The sequence below is a fragment of the Tiliqua scincoides genome, chromosome 13 (assembly GCF_035046505.1).
Source record: "Tiliqua scincoides isolate rTilSci1 chromosome 13, rTilSci1.hap2, whole genome shotgun sequence".
NCBI lineage: Eukaryota > Metazoa > Chordata > Lepidosauria > Squamata > Scincidae > Tiliqua > Tiliqua scincoides.
The window spans coordinates 3,979,922-3,996,487 of NC_089833.1; the positions used below are offsets into that span (position 1 = coordinate 3,979,922).

Here is a 16,566-nt window from a genome sequence, read left to right on the forward strand (position 1 = left end):
ACATCCTGCGGCAAGGAGTTCCACAGACCAACCACACACTGAGTAAATAAATATTTTCTTTTGTCTGTCCTAACTCTCCCAACACTCAATTTTAGTGGATGTCCCCTTGTTCTGGTGTTATGTGAGAGTGTAAAGAGCATCTCTCTATCCCCTGTCCATCCCCTGCATAATTTTGTATGTCTCAATCATGTCCCCCCCTCAGGCGCCTCTTTTCTAGGCTGAAGAGGCCCAAACGCCATAGCCTTTCCTCATAAGGAAGGTGCCCCAGCCCTGTAATCATCTTAGTTGCTCTCTTCTGCACCTTTTCCATTTCCACTATGTCTTTTTTTGAGATGTGGCGACCAAACTGGACACAATACTCCAGGTGTGGCCTTACCATAAATTTGTACAACGGCATTATAATACTAGCTGTTTTGTTCTCAATACCTTTTCTAATGATCCCAAGCATGGAATTGGTCTTCTTCACTGCTGCCACACAGTAGGTCGACACTTTCATCGACCTGTCCACCACCACCCCAAGAACTCTCTCCTGATCTGTCACAGACAGCTCAGAACCCATCAGCCTGTATGTGAAGTTTTGATTTTTTTGCCCCATTGTGCATGACTTTACACTTGCTGACATTGAAGTGCATCTGCCATTTTGTTGCCCATTCTGCCAGTCTCTAGAGATTCTTCTGGAGCTGCTCACAATCACTTCTGGTCTTCACCACTTGGAAAAGTTTGGTGTCTTCCTCAAACTTTACAACCTCACTGCTCACCCCTGTCTCCAGGTCATTTATGAAAAGGTTGAAAAGCACCGGTCCCAGGACAGATCCTTGGGGCACACAGCTTTTCACCTCTCTCCATTGTGAAAATTGCCCATTGACACCCACTCTCTGTTTCCTGGTCTTCTACCAGTTCTCAATCCATGAGAGGACCTGTCCTCTAATTCCCTGACTGTGGAGTTTTTTTAGTAGCCTTTGGTGAGGGACCGTGTCGAACACCTTCTGAAAGTCCAGATATATAATGTCTATGGGTTCTCCTGCATCCACATGCCTGTTAACCTTTTCAAAGAATTCTATAAGGTTCGTGAGGCAAGACTTACCCTTACAGAAGCCATGCTGATTCTCCCTCATCAAGGCCTGTTTGTCTATGTGTTTTGAGATCCTATCTTTGATGAGGCATTCCACCATCTTACCCGGTATAGATGTTAGGCTGACCAGCCTATAGTTTCCCTCTCTTTCCCTTTTTGAAGATCGGCGTGACATTTGCTATCCTCCAATCCTCTGGCACTGTGGCCATTTTGAGAGGCAAGTTGCATATTTTAGTCAAGAGATCAGCAACTTCATTCTTCAATTCCTTAATAAGGCTTGGGTGGATGGCATCGGGGTCCGGTGACTTATTGATCTTTAATTTATTAATGAGGTCTGAAACATCTTCTCTTTTAACCTCTATCTGATTTAATTCCTTGGTCAGGAGGGGCCACTGGGGCAGTGGTATCTGCCTGAGGTCTTCTGCTGTGAAGACAGATGCAAAGAACTCATTTAATTTCTCTGCCATCTCTAAGTCTCCTTTTATCTCCCCTTTCCCCCCCTCACCATCCAGAAGGCCAACCGTTTCTCTGTCGGGTTTCCTGCTTCTAACATATTTGAAGAAGCTTTTATTATTCCCCTTAATGTTGCTGGCCATGCGTTCCTCATAGTCTCTCTTGGTCTCCCATATCACCTTCTTACATTTCTTTTGCCACAGTTTATGTTCTTTTTTATTCTCCTCATTAGGGCAAGACTTCTATTTACGGAAGGAAGCTTCCTTGCCCTTCACAGCCTCTCTAACTTGGCTGCTTAACCATGCGGGCACCCTCCTGGATTTAGTGGAGCCCTTCTTTCTTTGTGGTATATACCTCTACTGGGCCTCTATAACCACGGTTATAATGGTTGTCCTTGGTCATGGTCTTTTTTAACAAATTTTTTTTTTTCTGGGCACAATTTCCCAACTGGGCCTTTGGTTCCAATCGCTCTTATCAATAGTTTTAACAGATTCTGTTTGCTCATATTCTCTCTAGAGCAGTGGTTCTCACACTTTTAGCACCGGGACCCACGTTTTAGAATAAGAATCTGTCAGGACCTACCAGAAGTAATGTCATGACTGGAAGTGACATCATCAAGCAGGAACATTTTTAACAATCCCAGGCTGTAATCCTACTCACCCAGGAGTAAGTGCCATTTACTATCATTGTTAAAGAATATACATAGTAGCTTGTTAAAAGTACAGGTCTGTAACATTTCCCCAAATGCAGTCACGTACCATGGGAGCATCAAGTCTAATATATTAAAAATAAAATATTGAAATAAATGGGGACCCACCTGAAATTGACTTGCGATCCACCTAGTGGGTCCTGACCCACAGTTTGAGAAACACTGCTGTAGAGGCTGGAACATCTAGTCATTTATGCCATCGTTTGCTAATCATCTTCTCTTGACACGAGGCGCTAATCAAATGTTAAAAATAGCACCTTTTTGAGTTTGAGCGTTTTGGAACCCAGTTTAGTATGAGGTTGTTATAGATGTGTTAGTCACTGTGTAACTGTTGGTTCACAACTAGCCTGCTAGATAAGAACACAGGACTTGCCTGTCTGAGTCAAAGCTAGTAGTTTATCTAGGTTAGTGTTCAATTTTTAGCTGCAACCCTAATAGCTATTGTAATGTCTTGTTGTTTGGCCCTGGCAGCTTGGTACCTGGCAGGTACACTTCTCCTAGAATATGGAGGATCCATTCCAGCCTTGAGGCTCGTGTTCGCGTTCTGAATTTGTCTAACCCTTTCTTAAAGCCACATATACGAAAGGCCCACCAATTTCCTGTGATAGAGAATTCTAGAACTGAAGTACTACCTTGGCCAGTCTGGTATAATTCCTGTTTTGGTACAGCCTCAGCTCTGCCAGCTGGGGCTTGTTTGCATTTAAGTAGCATCTGTTTGTATATGAATGTAGAAATGACGCATAGCGCTTATGTTGGGGAGTGTGGATGTGGGTGGAGGGAGCCATGGCAGCACTGCACCCATGCTGCCTCTGCTGACTGGACCTTTCTGGTTTTCCTTTTTAAATAGAAATATGAAGACTTGCCTTCAGAAGGAACTTTTGGGCACCCTGTCTGCATGCTGCGGGACTGGACTGATGAAGCTGTGAATCTTGGCAGAGATGTCTCTGGGTCCTGCTGAAAGCCAGAACAGATGCCTTGGGTTTTCCTGGCACCATGCTAGACCTCACTGTGGGAAGTGCTGTAACTCCAGGTGACGTCACCCTGACGGACCCCTCTGGCCAGGGTCACACTGAAACTGGTTCTGTAAAAACTGCTCTGTTCGGGAAGTTGTTGGCACCTTTCTGATTTTTCCACCTGAAGCAGTCTTAGTGCATTAAGACTGTGGCATTGAGGGCCACATGTTCTCCTGGAAGGTGCTACTATGGGATGATTCTTTACCTCTGTTGAAACTAGAGGGCTTTGAGGGCTTTTTTTAAGAAAGAAAAAGTGGAATCCAGCCTCTGTTGTGATTTCTGTACTTGACTTCCCTGTTTGTGCATAAGTCCATGTCCTTATGGTGATATCCCCCCGGATACATACGTGCAGCCTTTGGTGTAGTTTGATGGAGACCATGCCGTGAGAGCAGCCGTGACGTCGGCATCGCCATGACGGAACCCCACAGGGTCCAGCTCACGTCTCTGTCAGGCCCGCTGAGCAGCACTCTGCTGAAGAAGCCTCGTCGGGAAGACCTCACAGGAGCAGAGCCGCTCCAGGACTCAGAACCTGCCGCAGCGGCAGTTCGCATCGCCCTCACCCTCTTTGAGCCAGATCACAAGCGTTGTCCGGAGTTCTTTTATCCAGAGCTGCTGAAAAACACTCGGGGCAAAGGGAAAAGCAGCTCCATAGGAGAAAAGGTGCGTGGGGGTCTGTGTGGTGTTCTTGGGGCCTCCTCAGGACCACCTGGCACCAGAGGCGTTGTCCCAAATGTTGCCCACACTGGCACATCAGCCTCCACCCCTTTTTCTTTCTTGCTCCCTGATTTCCAAAAGAGGGAAATGGAGAGGAAGAGTGGAAAAGTGGACATAAGTGTCCCTGGCCCATCTCTCTCCTCGCCTTCCTTCAAAGCTTTCTTTTTTTTCTCCCTTTCCTTGTTTTGAATTCCAGGAGCAATGAATGTGGTGGGTGCCAGCTCTCGACCTCCTTTCTGTTGCCTCACCTTAGTCCTATTAACCCCCACCCAGCACTTGGCAACCAAAATCCTGCACCATTTTCATTTCTCTGACTACAAGGCATTTCTCGTTATGAGCATACGCTCGCTTCCTGTTTGCTACTGGATCCTGTACAAGCTTCTCATTCTTACCATCAAAGCCCTGCCATGACCTCACCCTTTTTTCATTCTCCGATCTTGTTCCTGATATTAGATCCTGATATATCCTTGCCTGTGGCCCTTTCTTATCCAGCTACACCATGTGCAGCTTTCCAGCCATCTCCTACTCCTTTAAATGGCTCTGCCTTTTCTGCCTTGCCGCCCCTTTTGCCTGAAGCTGCCTTCCAGAATGCCTTATGTCAGGTGTTCTGAAATTTCCTGGGAATAAAACTCCCAAGGTAAGTCCTTGCAGGGGAAGGGGTATTGGAGAAACATGATCCCCAGGTTTGCACTGCTATCAGGAGAGGGCAGGGGCTTTCTTTCACTTACACATTGCAGCAGCAGGCTCCCAGGGGGCCAGGGAGTCCCATGGAAGCCTCCGCAGGGCTCCCTGGTGTGTGGAGAATGCGGAAATAATGATTGCAACCCACTTCTGGTTTGTGATCACAAAACTGGAAGTGGATCGCAATCGTTATATTTTCATTCTTCGTGCATCCGCGAGCCCTGCGGAGGCTTCCATGGGACTCCCCAGGAATCTGCTGCTGCAATGTATAAGTGAAAGAAAGTACCTGCCCTCCCCCAACAGCAGTGCGATCCTGGGGATCGTGTTTCTCACTCCTCACCCCTTAAAGTGGTACAGGCAGAGGACCTCTCTGTAGCATCACGATGCCCCAGTTTGAGAACCTCTGACTTATGTGATGCCCCTTCAGTGACTTCCTTCAGATCCCTTTCTGGGATGCCTTGGCCCAACCTGCTAGTCCTGATACTTTGTTGTAATTAATTCAATGGACTTGCAGCAGCATTAATCACATAGTCTTCGCCTGTTGACCCCTGCCTTCATCTCCTTCCCTTTTCTGTGTTTTCACAAGGACTTTTTGGAGTCCTTGGAGACAAGGACTTTTTTTTGTACTTTTGTAAAGCACTATCCACGTTGATGAAACTGTTATCTAGACCAGGGGCCTCCAAACCCCAGCCCGGGGACCAGATGTAACCCATGGTGAGCCTCTATCCAGCCCGCAGCCAACCTGTGGTCCCCTGAGAGCCCCTGGAGCACTCAACTGAACACAACCGGAGCTGTACTCTGGTCATGTCCAGAGTGTGTTCTTAAGGTCAGGGAGGTGGGTGTATGGGGGTCCATTTGAGTGTTTGCTTTATTTCTGTGGTACGTGTTGGTGCTTGGAGAAATTATGTTGTATTTATTTAAATTTTATATTTAAGGTGTTTTTTTTCTAGCCCTTGGCACTGTGCTAGATACTTGATGCGGCCCTGTGACCAAAACGTTTGGAGACCCCTGATCTAGAGAATTGACGCATAGCCTGACTATGCGCAACAGGGAAAATTCACCCTGAATTAGTAGTTGGAGATTAAGGGGTGGTAGTTTCTCCTTAATCATTAAAAGGGGTTGATGGGTTATGTCCCCTTTGTGAAGTGAAATTTCCCTTCTGAGCCTTTCAAAGCATCTGTTCTCCAAACTAAGGATCTTCTCAGTAGAACTGTCTGAAGTCTCCTTTCTGACCCTCTCCCTTTTTTATTTTCCCTCCAGAAAAAAGACCTTGCTGATCCCTTCAATGATGTGGAAAAGGAGAGGCACAAGGCTGAGGCTCTGGCTAGGAAGCTGGAAGAAAAATATGTACGCTTCTCTTTTACTCCTATGTACCATGTCACATTTTGGTTTGGATGCTCTTTGTAGACCTGTTGGTGACAGAGAAGGAAACCAATGGCATCTAATGCCAGGGTGGGGATGTTTTTTAGGATCTTCCGCAATTCCAACTAAGTGCTACAGTCATCCTTGTGACGCTGGTGCCCAGGAGAGTGGTGTGTCGAGGTCCAGGGTTCATGGAATCTTTGTATTAAGAACATTTTAACCAGCTCTTCCACCAGAGAGCTCGGAGATGTATACAGGTTCTTTCCTCCCACCCCCATTGCATCCTCGCAAACCCTCTGTGGTAGGTTAGGCAGATATAGTCCAATAAGCTTCATGGCTGACTGGGAGTCTCCCCACTCTGAATTTTAACATGCTGACTTTCTGGCACTGGATATGCAGCTGTTACCACTGGTGATATACTATTTCTCTTACTTCCAGCAGGGACATATCATGTATATGCACCTAAAAGTAAGAAAAGTTATGTGTAAAATTGAGGCTGAAAACCTGGGTCGACTTATACCCGGGTCAATACATTAATCTGGGGGGCTTCTGGTGAAGTGTAAGGGTAGAACTGGGCTGAGAAGCAGGGCACAGAGGGTGGAGGAAAAAGGAGAATTTTTACTAGTAATTACAGTATTCAGAGACAGCCATTTTAGCTTCTTCTCCAAACAGGAAGAGAAGTGAAGGTGCTTGTGGGAACTGTAGTCTGTATGAGGGCTACTGCTGTGGAAGTGCAGCACTCCTCACAAAGCCTCCTCACAACTCCCATAAGCCCCTTCATCTCTCTTCCAGTTTGGAGAAGAAGCTAAAATGGCTCCTTTTTTCTTTTTGTTGCTGCCTCCGAACATTCCTGGTAAGTTGTTTTCAAAGAATTTCACACCCCACTCAGTTTAGGGTTCTGGTTTTTTTAAACACCTCATCCTCATTTCTATCTGAAATAAAATCCCAGGCTACCATTCAGTGCACCATTACTTAAGAATAACACCCATGGGAAGCAGTGGGTCTACATCTGAGTAAACAGGGTTGCAAGTATGTGCAGCTGCACTTGCTTAGTCATTCCTTGTTGCTTGTCTCTCTACTGTGAATTGAATTGCACACTCCCAGTTATGTGTTACACGTTGTATGTTATATGTAGAGCCTCTGGCTTAACATATCAGGCACCTTTTTGATTAATGATGCTACTGGTATGTTGTTTACAGGCACTTACTCTAATAGTGTTTGCAAAAAGGTTGTGAAAAACAGAATTAAAAGTTAATAAATAAAAATTTATGTTATGATCTTTCACTGTGTTTTTAATTAATTAGAGACTGTAAAGTCTTTAGGTAACAATTGCTGGTAGGTTATTTTTCTGGATCTGGCCTCTGGTAAAATCAGACAAAATTATAGTCAGACACCCCCGTAAGTTTAACCCTGGAGTTATCCAAGGTCATAGAAAGTTCCATTATTTGGGCTCCAGACCTGCTCTCGACTTATCTGTGAGATGTGTATGGGCAAGGTCTCTTCTGAATGCCTGCTAATGCTGTGCCTCTGCTAACTCTGCCCCGAGAGCTATCTAGCTGTAGCCAAAGAACATGGAACTTCCTTTGTTTTTCTTCCTATTTTGTTGGAAGTGGTGAAACTGTCACTTGTCCTGGTTTCAGTCTGTTCCTTCCATGGAGCTGAAATTCAAAGCAAAGCTGGAGTTAGAAAAATAGCCTACAAATCGACGGTTTGTGTGGATCTGGTGTCCTCGAATTCAGTGTTAGCGGTGTATTTCAGCTCTCGCAGGAGGTACTGTGGGCCGCTGACATCAAAACAAAGTGAATTCTTGTTCTTTCTCTGCAGCGATTACTGATAAATGCCTGTCTTTCTCATTTCAGGGTGGAAAGAAGCGCAGGAAAGACCGTGTTCAGGATTTGATTGATATGGGATATGGATACGATGAGTCCGATTCCTTCATTGATAATTCTGAAGCAGTGAGTAGCACAGCTCTGGGACAGGTGATGGGACTGTCTATCCTAACAGGAGTGGGTACCCCCAGATAGAGTCCATAGCCCCATCTACACAGAGACTTGTTCCGTAGCAGCGATTCTAGACTCCCAGAGCAGTATTGTTTTCCCATCTGGCTGGAGACTAATGATGGGCATTGGAGTTGGTCTTTCAGTGATACAGGACCTGCCTGGAGTCTCAGCCACCCCTTGCTTTCCTAGTGCCTGCATTCAAGGCATCTGCACACAAGTTTGGTGCTTTCTACTGCATTTTCTGCCCTGGAACTACCAGCTGTCACCTGAATTTTAAATGTGCAGTTTTGAATGTAAAAACCAATTTGGTGGTGGGATGTATTGCAGCAAAACGTTGGGGCAGGGGAAGCAAGTGCTGGATCTGGACCAAAACATCATAGTTGAGAAGACTGATGAACTGGAAGGAGGGAAAATAGGCACTGCTCAAGTTCATCACTAGGGTTCCCGTATAAGATTCTGGTGTTTTCTTTTGGCCAGAAGGATCAGGCCTGTTTATTGGGAAGGTGAACATATGGTTGTGCTGGAATTCTACATCCAGTTTGTGCGAGAAGGCTGAAGGCTTTTCCTCTCTCACCCCCAGTATGATGAGCTTGTCCCAGCTTCACTGACAACCAAGTATGGAGGCTTTTACATCAACTCGGGAACTCTACAGTTCCGACAAGCTTCAGAGTCAGAGGATGACTACATCAAAGAGAAGAAAAAGAAGTCTCCGAAGGTGTGTGGAATGAAGCCATGGGGCTGGCTTTCAGGGAGGTGTGACTGTGTGTCTGAAAATGGAATGGATTGGGGGGGCACTGCTTCCCTTGGAGATTGCTGAATGTGATCCTGTATCAGCTGACCTTGAAATAGGTCCCATTGAACAACATAGATCCCAGTAGTAAGTCCCATTTTCTTCCTTGGAAATGTGCCTTTCAGAGACAGCAGTGCTTGAATGAAACATTTAAACCACATGCTCAGAAATTTGTCCAATACTTTACATTTGGTAAATGTAAAGGAGTGGACCTTCCACTCCTATGGTTCTCCAGCCCCAATGTGCATTTTACTGCAGCATTGTGGAAGTGGCTGTCAGTCATTTCATGCCTTTTCCCACAACTGCACATTAGAACCATATTACTGGTGCAGTATGGGGGAGAGCCATAGGGAAGCAACACCCATGCTATGAATTGGGGCTTGGGCATCTTTCATCCAGCAAGAAACTTTGCAAACAGACCAGCCTTCTCAAAATGCCACCAAGGGGCACCATATCTAATCATAAAACAAAAGTATGCTATCCAACTCTTTGCACATTTGCTTAGAAGTAGGTCCTATGTGTTCAGTGAGGCTTACTGCCGAGTAAATGCATGTAGAATTGCCACCTTAGACCTTAAGCTCCATTGAACTCAATAAGGCTTAGATCCAAATCCTCACATTCTAGACCAGGGGTGTGGCAGGAGGGCCACGTCATCTCTGACACTATCGGGCACTGGGGAAAAAAGAATTAATTTACATTTAAAATTGGAATAAATTTACATAAATGAATTCATTAGAGATGGAACTTATATGAATGAATGAAGGTCTCGTCTTGCAATAGCTCATGGCCAATAAAAGGCCTTGCACAAAGCAAGGCCGGCCTTTCCTTCACTGCTGCTGCTGCAGCACCACAGACGTAAAACAGCAAGCAATGGAGGAAGCCCTCATCCCACACACAAGAAGTTGAACAGTTAGTTGAGAGCTGAGAGCAGTTGCATCAGGCCAGCCTGGGCTCCAGCAAGTCTCTGGAAGGCCAGAGGCTCATTGGAGACTGGGGGCTCCCTGAGGGCTGCATTGGGAGCTGTAAGTGGTCCCAGGGCAGGGGTTTGGGCACCCTTGTTCTAGACAAAGAGGCTGGTGGTAGAATTCCAGATTGTTCCACTCCAGACAGCAGGTGGAGAGCCGTATTTTTAACCTTTTTATTAAAAAAGTGGTTTATTTTTAAAAAAAATAGAAAATTCTTTGTGTAGCAAATTGGGGAGAAGTCTGCACTTAACCTTCTCTCCAGTTTATTCATTTACTGTATGCAATGTGTGTTTTTCAGCGGGCAAGTATTCTAAAATAGGAATAGCCTGAAGTGGAACTGTCCAGAATTCTACTGCCTTGCTCTGCAAACTGTGTAGATTGGGATCTTGGTTCTAGTTAAACTTGTGCAAGGTTGAGCTATACAAATGACTGGCATCCCCCTATAAACGGAGCAGGAACTGTCACATCAATGCTAAGCCAAAAACAGACAGGCCTGATCCTGTCAGGCTTACCACTGGCACTCCTGGCCCACCACTGGTGCTGGGTAAAAATGCCGTAAGACACTCTGGCACCAGTGGAGAGGCCAGTGCCACTTTGCGCTGGGCCTCAGCACCAGGAGGACGCATTGCTGGAGAACTGGGTGGTAAGTAGACTGGTAAGCCAGATGACAGGGAGCTTACCTGGGCGAGGAGGGGACAGAATTAGGCAGCCCAGAGGGAAGATCAGGCCCAGGACGGGGTGGAGACCTGAATGCCTATGCCCCCTCCTGAGCCACAGAACCCTACACAGGCCTTCTTAGTTCCCACTGGGGCTGCCTGGGCTCAGTGGGGTTGCCGAATGGGGCTGCCTGGGCTCAGTGTGAACATTTGTTCCCTTACCCTGAGGAGACTCTGGCGGCTGCCCCATTTTTGCACCACTGTACCTCACAGCGGTGCCAGGGCATAGGAATGGGCTGGCCAGCACAGAAGTCGTAATGATCCTAAAGGTTCTCTGAACAAATTGTCCTGCTTGTGACTTCCTGTACAGTTGTTTGTCTTGGAAGTAGCGATTGTTGCTTTCTTTAATGAATGATTTGCAGGGGATGAGGTCACCTCAGCCAGCTGGCAGGTTTTAATTCCCCAGAAAATGGGAAGAAAAGAGTCGCCTGTTTTGCTGCCCACAGTTTTTAGCCATCTATATTCTAAGGAGAAGAAGGGTGGCTCTATTAGATCTGCTGGTGGAGAGCCTTGTTTCTTGCATATTTGACATCTTTCAGCTTAGCTCCAGCCCAATGTGTTTGGGGTTAGAGGGCCTTCTGGAAAATCTTTTTTGCTCCCCTGCTGGGGAAGGGAAGGTACTCCCAAAGCCGCACCTTGTCAGAGACCCACTGGCTCAGTTCTAACATGTGCCTGCTTTGCATAAGGAAGGTCCCAGGCCCAGTCTCTGGATTTTGGAAAGATCTTTGCCTGAGACATTGGAGAGCCCGACCTCCTGGAGTTGGTCCTGCACTGAGCACATTGTCAGCCACTCCTTTTTCCATCACAGAACATAATCTCTTATTGGCAAAAGTACCTGGATCCAGGCAAGTGTGTGAGTGCCTGGATTTTTAGAGTAAACCTGTTGGTGTAATGGAGCAGTTTGAGAACTGTTCTGACTTGCTACTTAAGTTATTTTTTTCTCAACACCCAGAAACGGAAGTTGAAAGAAGGAGGAGAGAAGATGAAGAAGAAGAAGAAAGACGATACTTATGACAAGGAAAAGAAATCTAAGAAGTCAAAGTATCCCAAAACTGGGTAAGAGCCTCCCGTAGGTATGAAAGCTGCAGTTGTGAAATGATGGGTGTCTCGTCCTTCTGCCAGTCCAGGCAGCTGGAGTCTGATTCTTTGGAAGACCTTAAAATGAGAAGGCATAAGAGCAGATTGAAGAGCCAACTCGGCTCAGGTGCTTCTTCCTGCTGTTGCCTCTGTAGGGAGTTGGTGATCACTTTTAACCAAGCCTGCGTATCCTCCAAGCAAAGCACGTGTGCTCCCCTTTCTCTTCTCACAACAACCCTGTGAGGTAGCTGAGGCTTGGACCTGGTGACTGAGCCTGTACGCCTTGTATGGAGTATTGGCAACCTTCAGTCTTGAAAGACTATGGTATCACGCTCTGAAAGGTGGTTCTGGCACAGCGTCTAGTGTGGCTGAAAAGGCCAATCCGGGAGTGACAATCCCTTCCACACCGGGAGCAAGTGCAGTCTGTCCCTGGTCTGTCTCCCTGGCTATGGGCCTTCCTTCTTTGCCTCTTAGCCTCAGACTGTTGGCAAAGTGAGTATGAAAGTTAGAACCCAGGACCTCCCTTATTTGAGTTGGCAGCACTCTAACCACTTCACCACTTGGCTCTCGGGTCACCGGTTTGCGGCCCCACTGGGGGGGTGGTAAACAAATTTCTGCTGCTCCAGAAAGAGCTGTCCTGCCTACCAGCCCCTTCCTCCATGCAGCTCTTTAATCGAAGCAGGAAATGCAAAGTATGCTAGGAGTGACCCTGGTTTGCTCCTGCTTCCTTTCCAGAGTCCATGCCAGTGTTTCTCAGACTGTGGATCCCAAAAATAAAAACCCCAAAATTATTTCAGTCTTGAAAAATGCAGATTTCAAAAAGCATTGAAATAAAGTTCCTGAAATTATTTTTTACCTGTTTACTAAAGTTCCTGAAATTATTTTTTACCTGTTTACTTCAATGTTAAATTGCTTAAAAGAGGGAGATTTGCTACATGATAGTCCCTAGCAGATTGATGCTAATATCTTTGTCATCATCTTCATAGTAATAATAATAATAATAATAGTACAGCTTAACACTTTGTAAGCAAAGTTCCATCTAGAGACCAGCTGGGCTTTTGGTGGGTGGCTAACTGGATCTTGACAGGAGCTTTTCCCTCTTGTATCTCCTTTCCTTGTTTGTCCTGAGCCTCAAACCACATGTCTCCCTTCCAGCTTCACAGCTCTGAATGCCAGCAAGGAGAAGAAGAAGAAGAAATATTTGGGGGCCCTGAGTGTTAAGGAGATGCTAAAGAAGTTCCAGAAGGAAAAGGAAGCTCAGAAGAAGAGGGATGATGAGCCAAAGCTCCCTGCCCCCTCCCTGGCTGAAGCCCCAGCTCCGCGGGAGGCGGAGACCGTGTCTGACCCTCTCCTGTCTCTCTTCGGCCACACTAGTGACAATGAATTGCTTCAGGCAGCCACCGCCATGGACTCCCTGACTGACCTTGACCTGGAGCACCTCCTGGAGTCTCCAGAAGCAAGTCCTTTCCATGAGATGGAGGACGGGAGTGACCCTCTGGGCATGGGCCTGGAGCAGGAGCTCAAGCAGCCTCACGCCATCCCTGACGGACTTCCTGGGCCGCTGGAGAAGCGCATCGAGGAACTGACCCAGGTACTCCAAGTTTGAGTGGATGTGGAGTTTGTTCACATGCAGGAGACCCCTGATGTGGCAAGGTCAGCAGCTCTGGCTGATAAACAGGTTCCATGGTGATTGGTGCTGTCTCTTGGGTTTTGCAGAGGTGGTCTTATGGGGAGCCAACCAGGATGAGAAATTTTTGCACATAGCTGATCACATGGGTCACATGATTTATGCACCTTATTTTAGCCCTGCTTAGAGTCACCTTGAGCTGTCAGAAGTTTCTTTACTTTTCTTACCTCTTTGGTGGGATTGAAGAACATGTTGAGTGGAAGTTCCTGTTTTTCTTCTCCTCCAGCCATGATATATTTTGGGAGGTCACAGGATGAGTGTTGGAGCAGTTCTGTTGTTTACCAGAGGGGTTCAGAAGCCATTCTAGGAAGAAAGTTATGATCTACGGTAGTAAGGCAGTGTGTGATAAGATGGAGGGTGCTAACCAGATAGCAGGCTCAGCCTGAAGACTAACTGCATAGCAGTTTGGCCACCATTAGCCAAAGACTAGAGTAGCTGTGCGATGCTTTCTTCCTCCTCCCTGCCTGCAAAAGAGCCCCCCCCCACACACCTCTAACAGGTAGTTGCCCAGGGACTGGAACAGAGAGCAGAGGCATCTTCTGGCCTCAGCCAGAGGTGTTCCTGGGTGGTTTTATAGTGGTGATGTATTGTTTTGTAAGTTGCTTAGAGGGTGATGTTGATTGAAAGACAAGATACACATCTAATGAAAAATTAAAATTCATGTATATGGGGAGCAACAGAGTGCTTGGATACACCACTGGGTTGTGGGGGTCCCCTCTCTGGGTGACCTCAGCTGTTGAGAGCCAGGCTTTCTCCCAGCAGCACAAGTTCCACCCTGTCTTCTGCTCAGCCCCTTCATGGGTGCTGTTTCCTGGTCATGACAGAGCATGACCAGATGTTTTGAAATGTCTAGCTGACCTCCTAGACGAGTGCTGCCGCCATTGTGCTGTTCCTTTGATACAGACCTCATTGCTGCTTACACTGTGGAGGATTTGAAATGTTTTATCTTGAACATTTATATTCTGCTTTTTGATAAAATGATTGTCTAAACATCCTACAATTAATTGCAACAATAAGCACAATAATGGTGTTTATCTCTGTGTGGAATTTGTAACCCACCTTGTTCGAAAGAAGCCCAAGGTGGCTAACACAATCAGGAGCATGTGAAATTGACAGCATAAAAACAGATGTTGACTCTTTCATGTGGGTGAGGGCCTCTCTTCACCAAGTGTGAGGGTTCTGTGGCCCATTTCTCTTCCTTCTTGCACTCACAGCACAGCATGAGAACCTGAGGGGGTTCAGTTGGTCAGTCCACTTGCCTTTCTCTCCAGTTGACCCTGCAGCATGGCACTGCTTTTCTGCACAGGAGCCACAGTGGCCAGGGAAGCCTTGCCTCCACTCTTGGCTGGTTGACATCCCTGATACATGGAACCCTCAACCCTTCATCCTCTGGCCAGTGAGCCAAAGAGAGGCTGATTTCCCTGTTGCCGAGAGGCTTGCAGGTTTCTGCTTCCCTTCAGGTCTCACAGCAGAGACATTTGCAGCAATGCGAGCACTGGAGTGCAATGTTTGCACTTGGAGGGCAGAAGGTCATTCAATTCTTGCAAAAGCGCAACGCAGCCTTGCTGGGGAAGTTGTTAATGAATAACAGCAACCACCTGGGTACCCCTGGAGTCCTGCTGAACCAGAAGCCTGACCTGTGATCAGGCATGTTTTGCGAAGTGAACTACAGGTGCAACCTATTTATCCACGGATTTTTTATCTACCAATTTGTCTCAACAAAAATGGGGTGGGGGAACCGAAAGTCACACACACCTTTGCCTCCTTTGCCCTGCACTGGCTTTTCGCTCCATTTCCAGGCAGCCCAAAACACTGCAAAAAGGGTATGTCCTGCCCAGGCAGGGAAATAACCCTGGAACCCTGGAAGAGTTCCCCTTGCAAAGAAACAGTAACACTCCGGGAGCCCCTGAGCCAGCAAACAGGCTAAAGAGGGGAAGGGGGGGGCGAAAATCTCTGTAACCAGAACACGTGCAGCAAGGTGGAGTGCTCTCTCTCTTTCTCACTCACTCACACGCACAGAGAGAGAGAGAGAGAGAAATGGCATTCTGGGGGCCTGGGGAGGCAGCGCGTGGTCTCCCCAGTCTCAGAACATCTTCTGGATGTGACTGGAGCACAGCTTTGGTTGTATTTGGTAGTCTGGTGTGCCCTGACCTGCTGATTTCATTATCTGCGGGTTTTGCCATCTACAGAACCCCGCAGATGCCAAGGCATAGACTGTATGTAAAATATCTCTCATGCCCAACATCCTCTCTCACCCCTACACACTCTCAGGTTGCTGGGAAATCTCATTATTCTACAGTTTTAAAAAATAGATTTGAATGGTGACTGTGCTGTTGATTTGTTAGCGTCAGCAGAGACTGTTAATGAGCCAGAGAAATTTCCTCCTGAAGAAAAAAGGCAAGCTCAGGGCCTCCCTGTGGTTACTGCTATAACCAGAGCCAGTGGCAATGTAGTCGTTTACCCCATGCCCTCCCTAATTGGTGCCACATACTGATCAAGTGCATCCCTTTGGTTTTGGGGGTGGTGCTGTGCTCTGACTTCCATAGGATCTGCTACTCTTTCCCAGCCCTGCCTCAATTTCTCACAACCTCTGGTGGCTGCTCACTGTTCCCTGTTGTCTCTCCCAAACCAGGCTGCCAGGGCTGCTGAAGGCGAAAGCAAGCACAAGTTCTTCAACCAGGACACCAACAGCATCTTACTGGAGTAAGTCTTCTGTCCCCAACTTGCTGCTTTTGCCAACATAAAGCTCTGAGCAGCGCATGCTTTGTAAGGTGTCCCTTGTTAGGACTGATGGGCAGCTGTGCAACACAGGGCTGTGTGCATTGCACCAGCCCTGTGTTGCAGCCCCTCTCAGGGGGCTCCATGTCTTATAGTTGTATCCTCCGTTTAGATAGTCATGATTAAGGAACCGAGTGATGACGTGAGTCCCATTGAATGGCAGTGATAGTAACTTTGTTGTGACTGATTAAAGTCAGGACACAACCTTCCTTCGCAAAAGGCTGTGCAGTATTTTGCCCTCGTTTCCCTCATTCAGATATCAGAAAGGGAAGACCTGGAAGAATCTTCTTGGCTAAAGCTGAACCATTATCCTTTTATGTCCCTCAGCATTGAGGTGCAGACCCGGGAGCTGAACAGCCAGGTCCGCTCTGGAGTGTATGCCCACCTGGCCTCCTTCCTGCCTTGCAACAAAGACACCTTGATCAAGCGTGCCCGCAAGCTCTACCTCTGTGAGCAGGTGAGTGGTCTTGGAAGGGCTGCGCCGTTGGTCAGTGGGGGGACGGGATGGTGTGTGTGTTTCAGACCAGACAGTGTTGGTTTTTTTCTCTT

At 47.1% G+C, this 16,566-nt stretch overlaps 1 protein-coding gene across 2 annotated transcripts in view; it reads left to right on the plus strand.

The window, feature by feature from the left end:
- The window catches only part of UBN1 (ubinuclein 1), a 32,210-nt gene that overhangs the window by 4,089 nt on the left and 11,555 nt on the right, over positions 1–16,566 (plus strand). For both annotated transcript variants that reach the window (XM_066640826.1, XM_066640827.1), the window contains exons 2-9: positions 3,082–3,907; positions 5,903–5,989; positions 7,864–7,959; positions 8,585–8,719; positions 11,428–11,531; positions 12,708–13,143; positions 15,872–15,942; positions 16,345–16,474. In XM_066640826.1, the coding sequence (XP_066496923.1) occupies positions 3,659–3,907; positions 5,903–5,989; positions 7,864–7,959; positions 8,585–8,719; positions 11,428–11,531; positions 12,708–13,143; positions 15,872–15,942; positions 16,345–16,474 (1,308 nt within the window). In that variant the 5' untranslated portion in view covers positions 3,082–3,658. The remainder of the gene's footprint in view (positions 1–3,081; positions 3,908–5,902; positions 5,990–7,863; positions 7,960–8,584; positions 8,720–11,427; positions 11,532–12,707; positions 13,144–15,871; positions 15,943–16,344; positions 16,475–16,566) is intronic.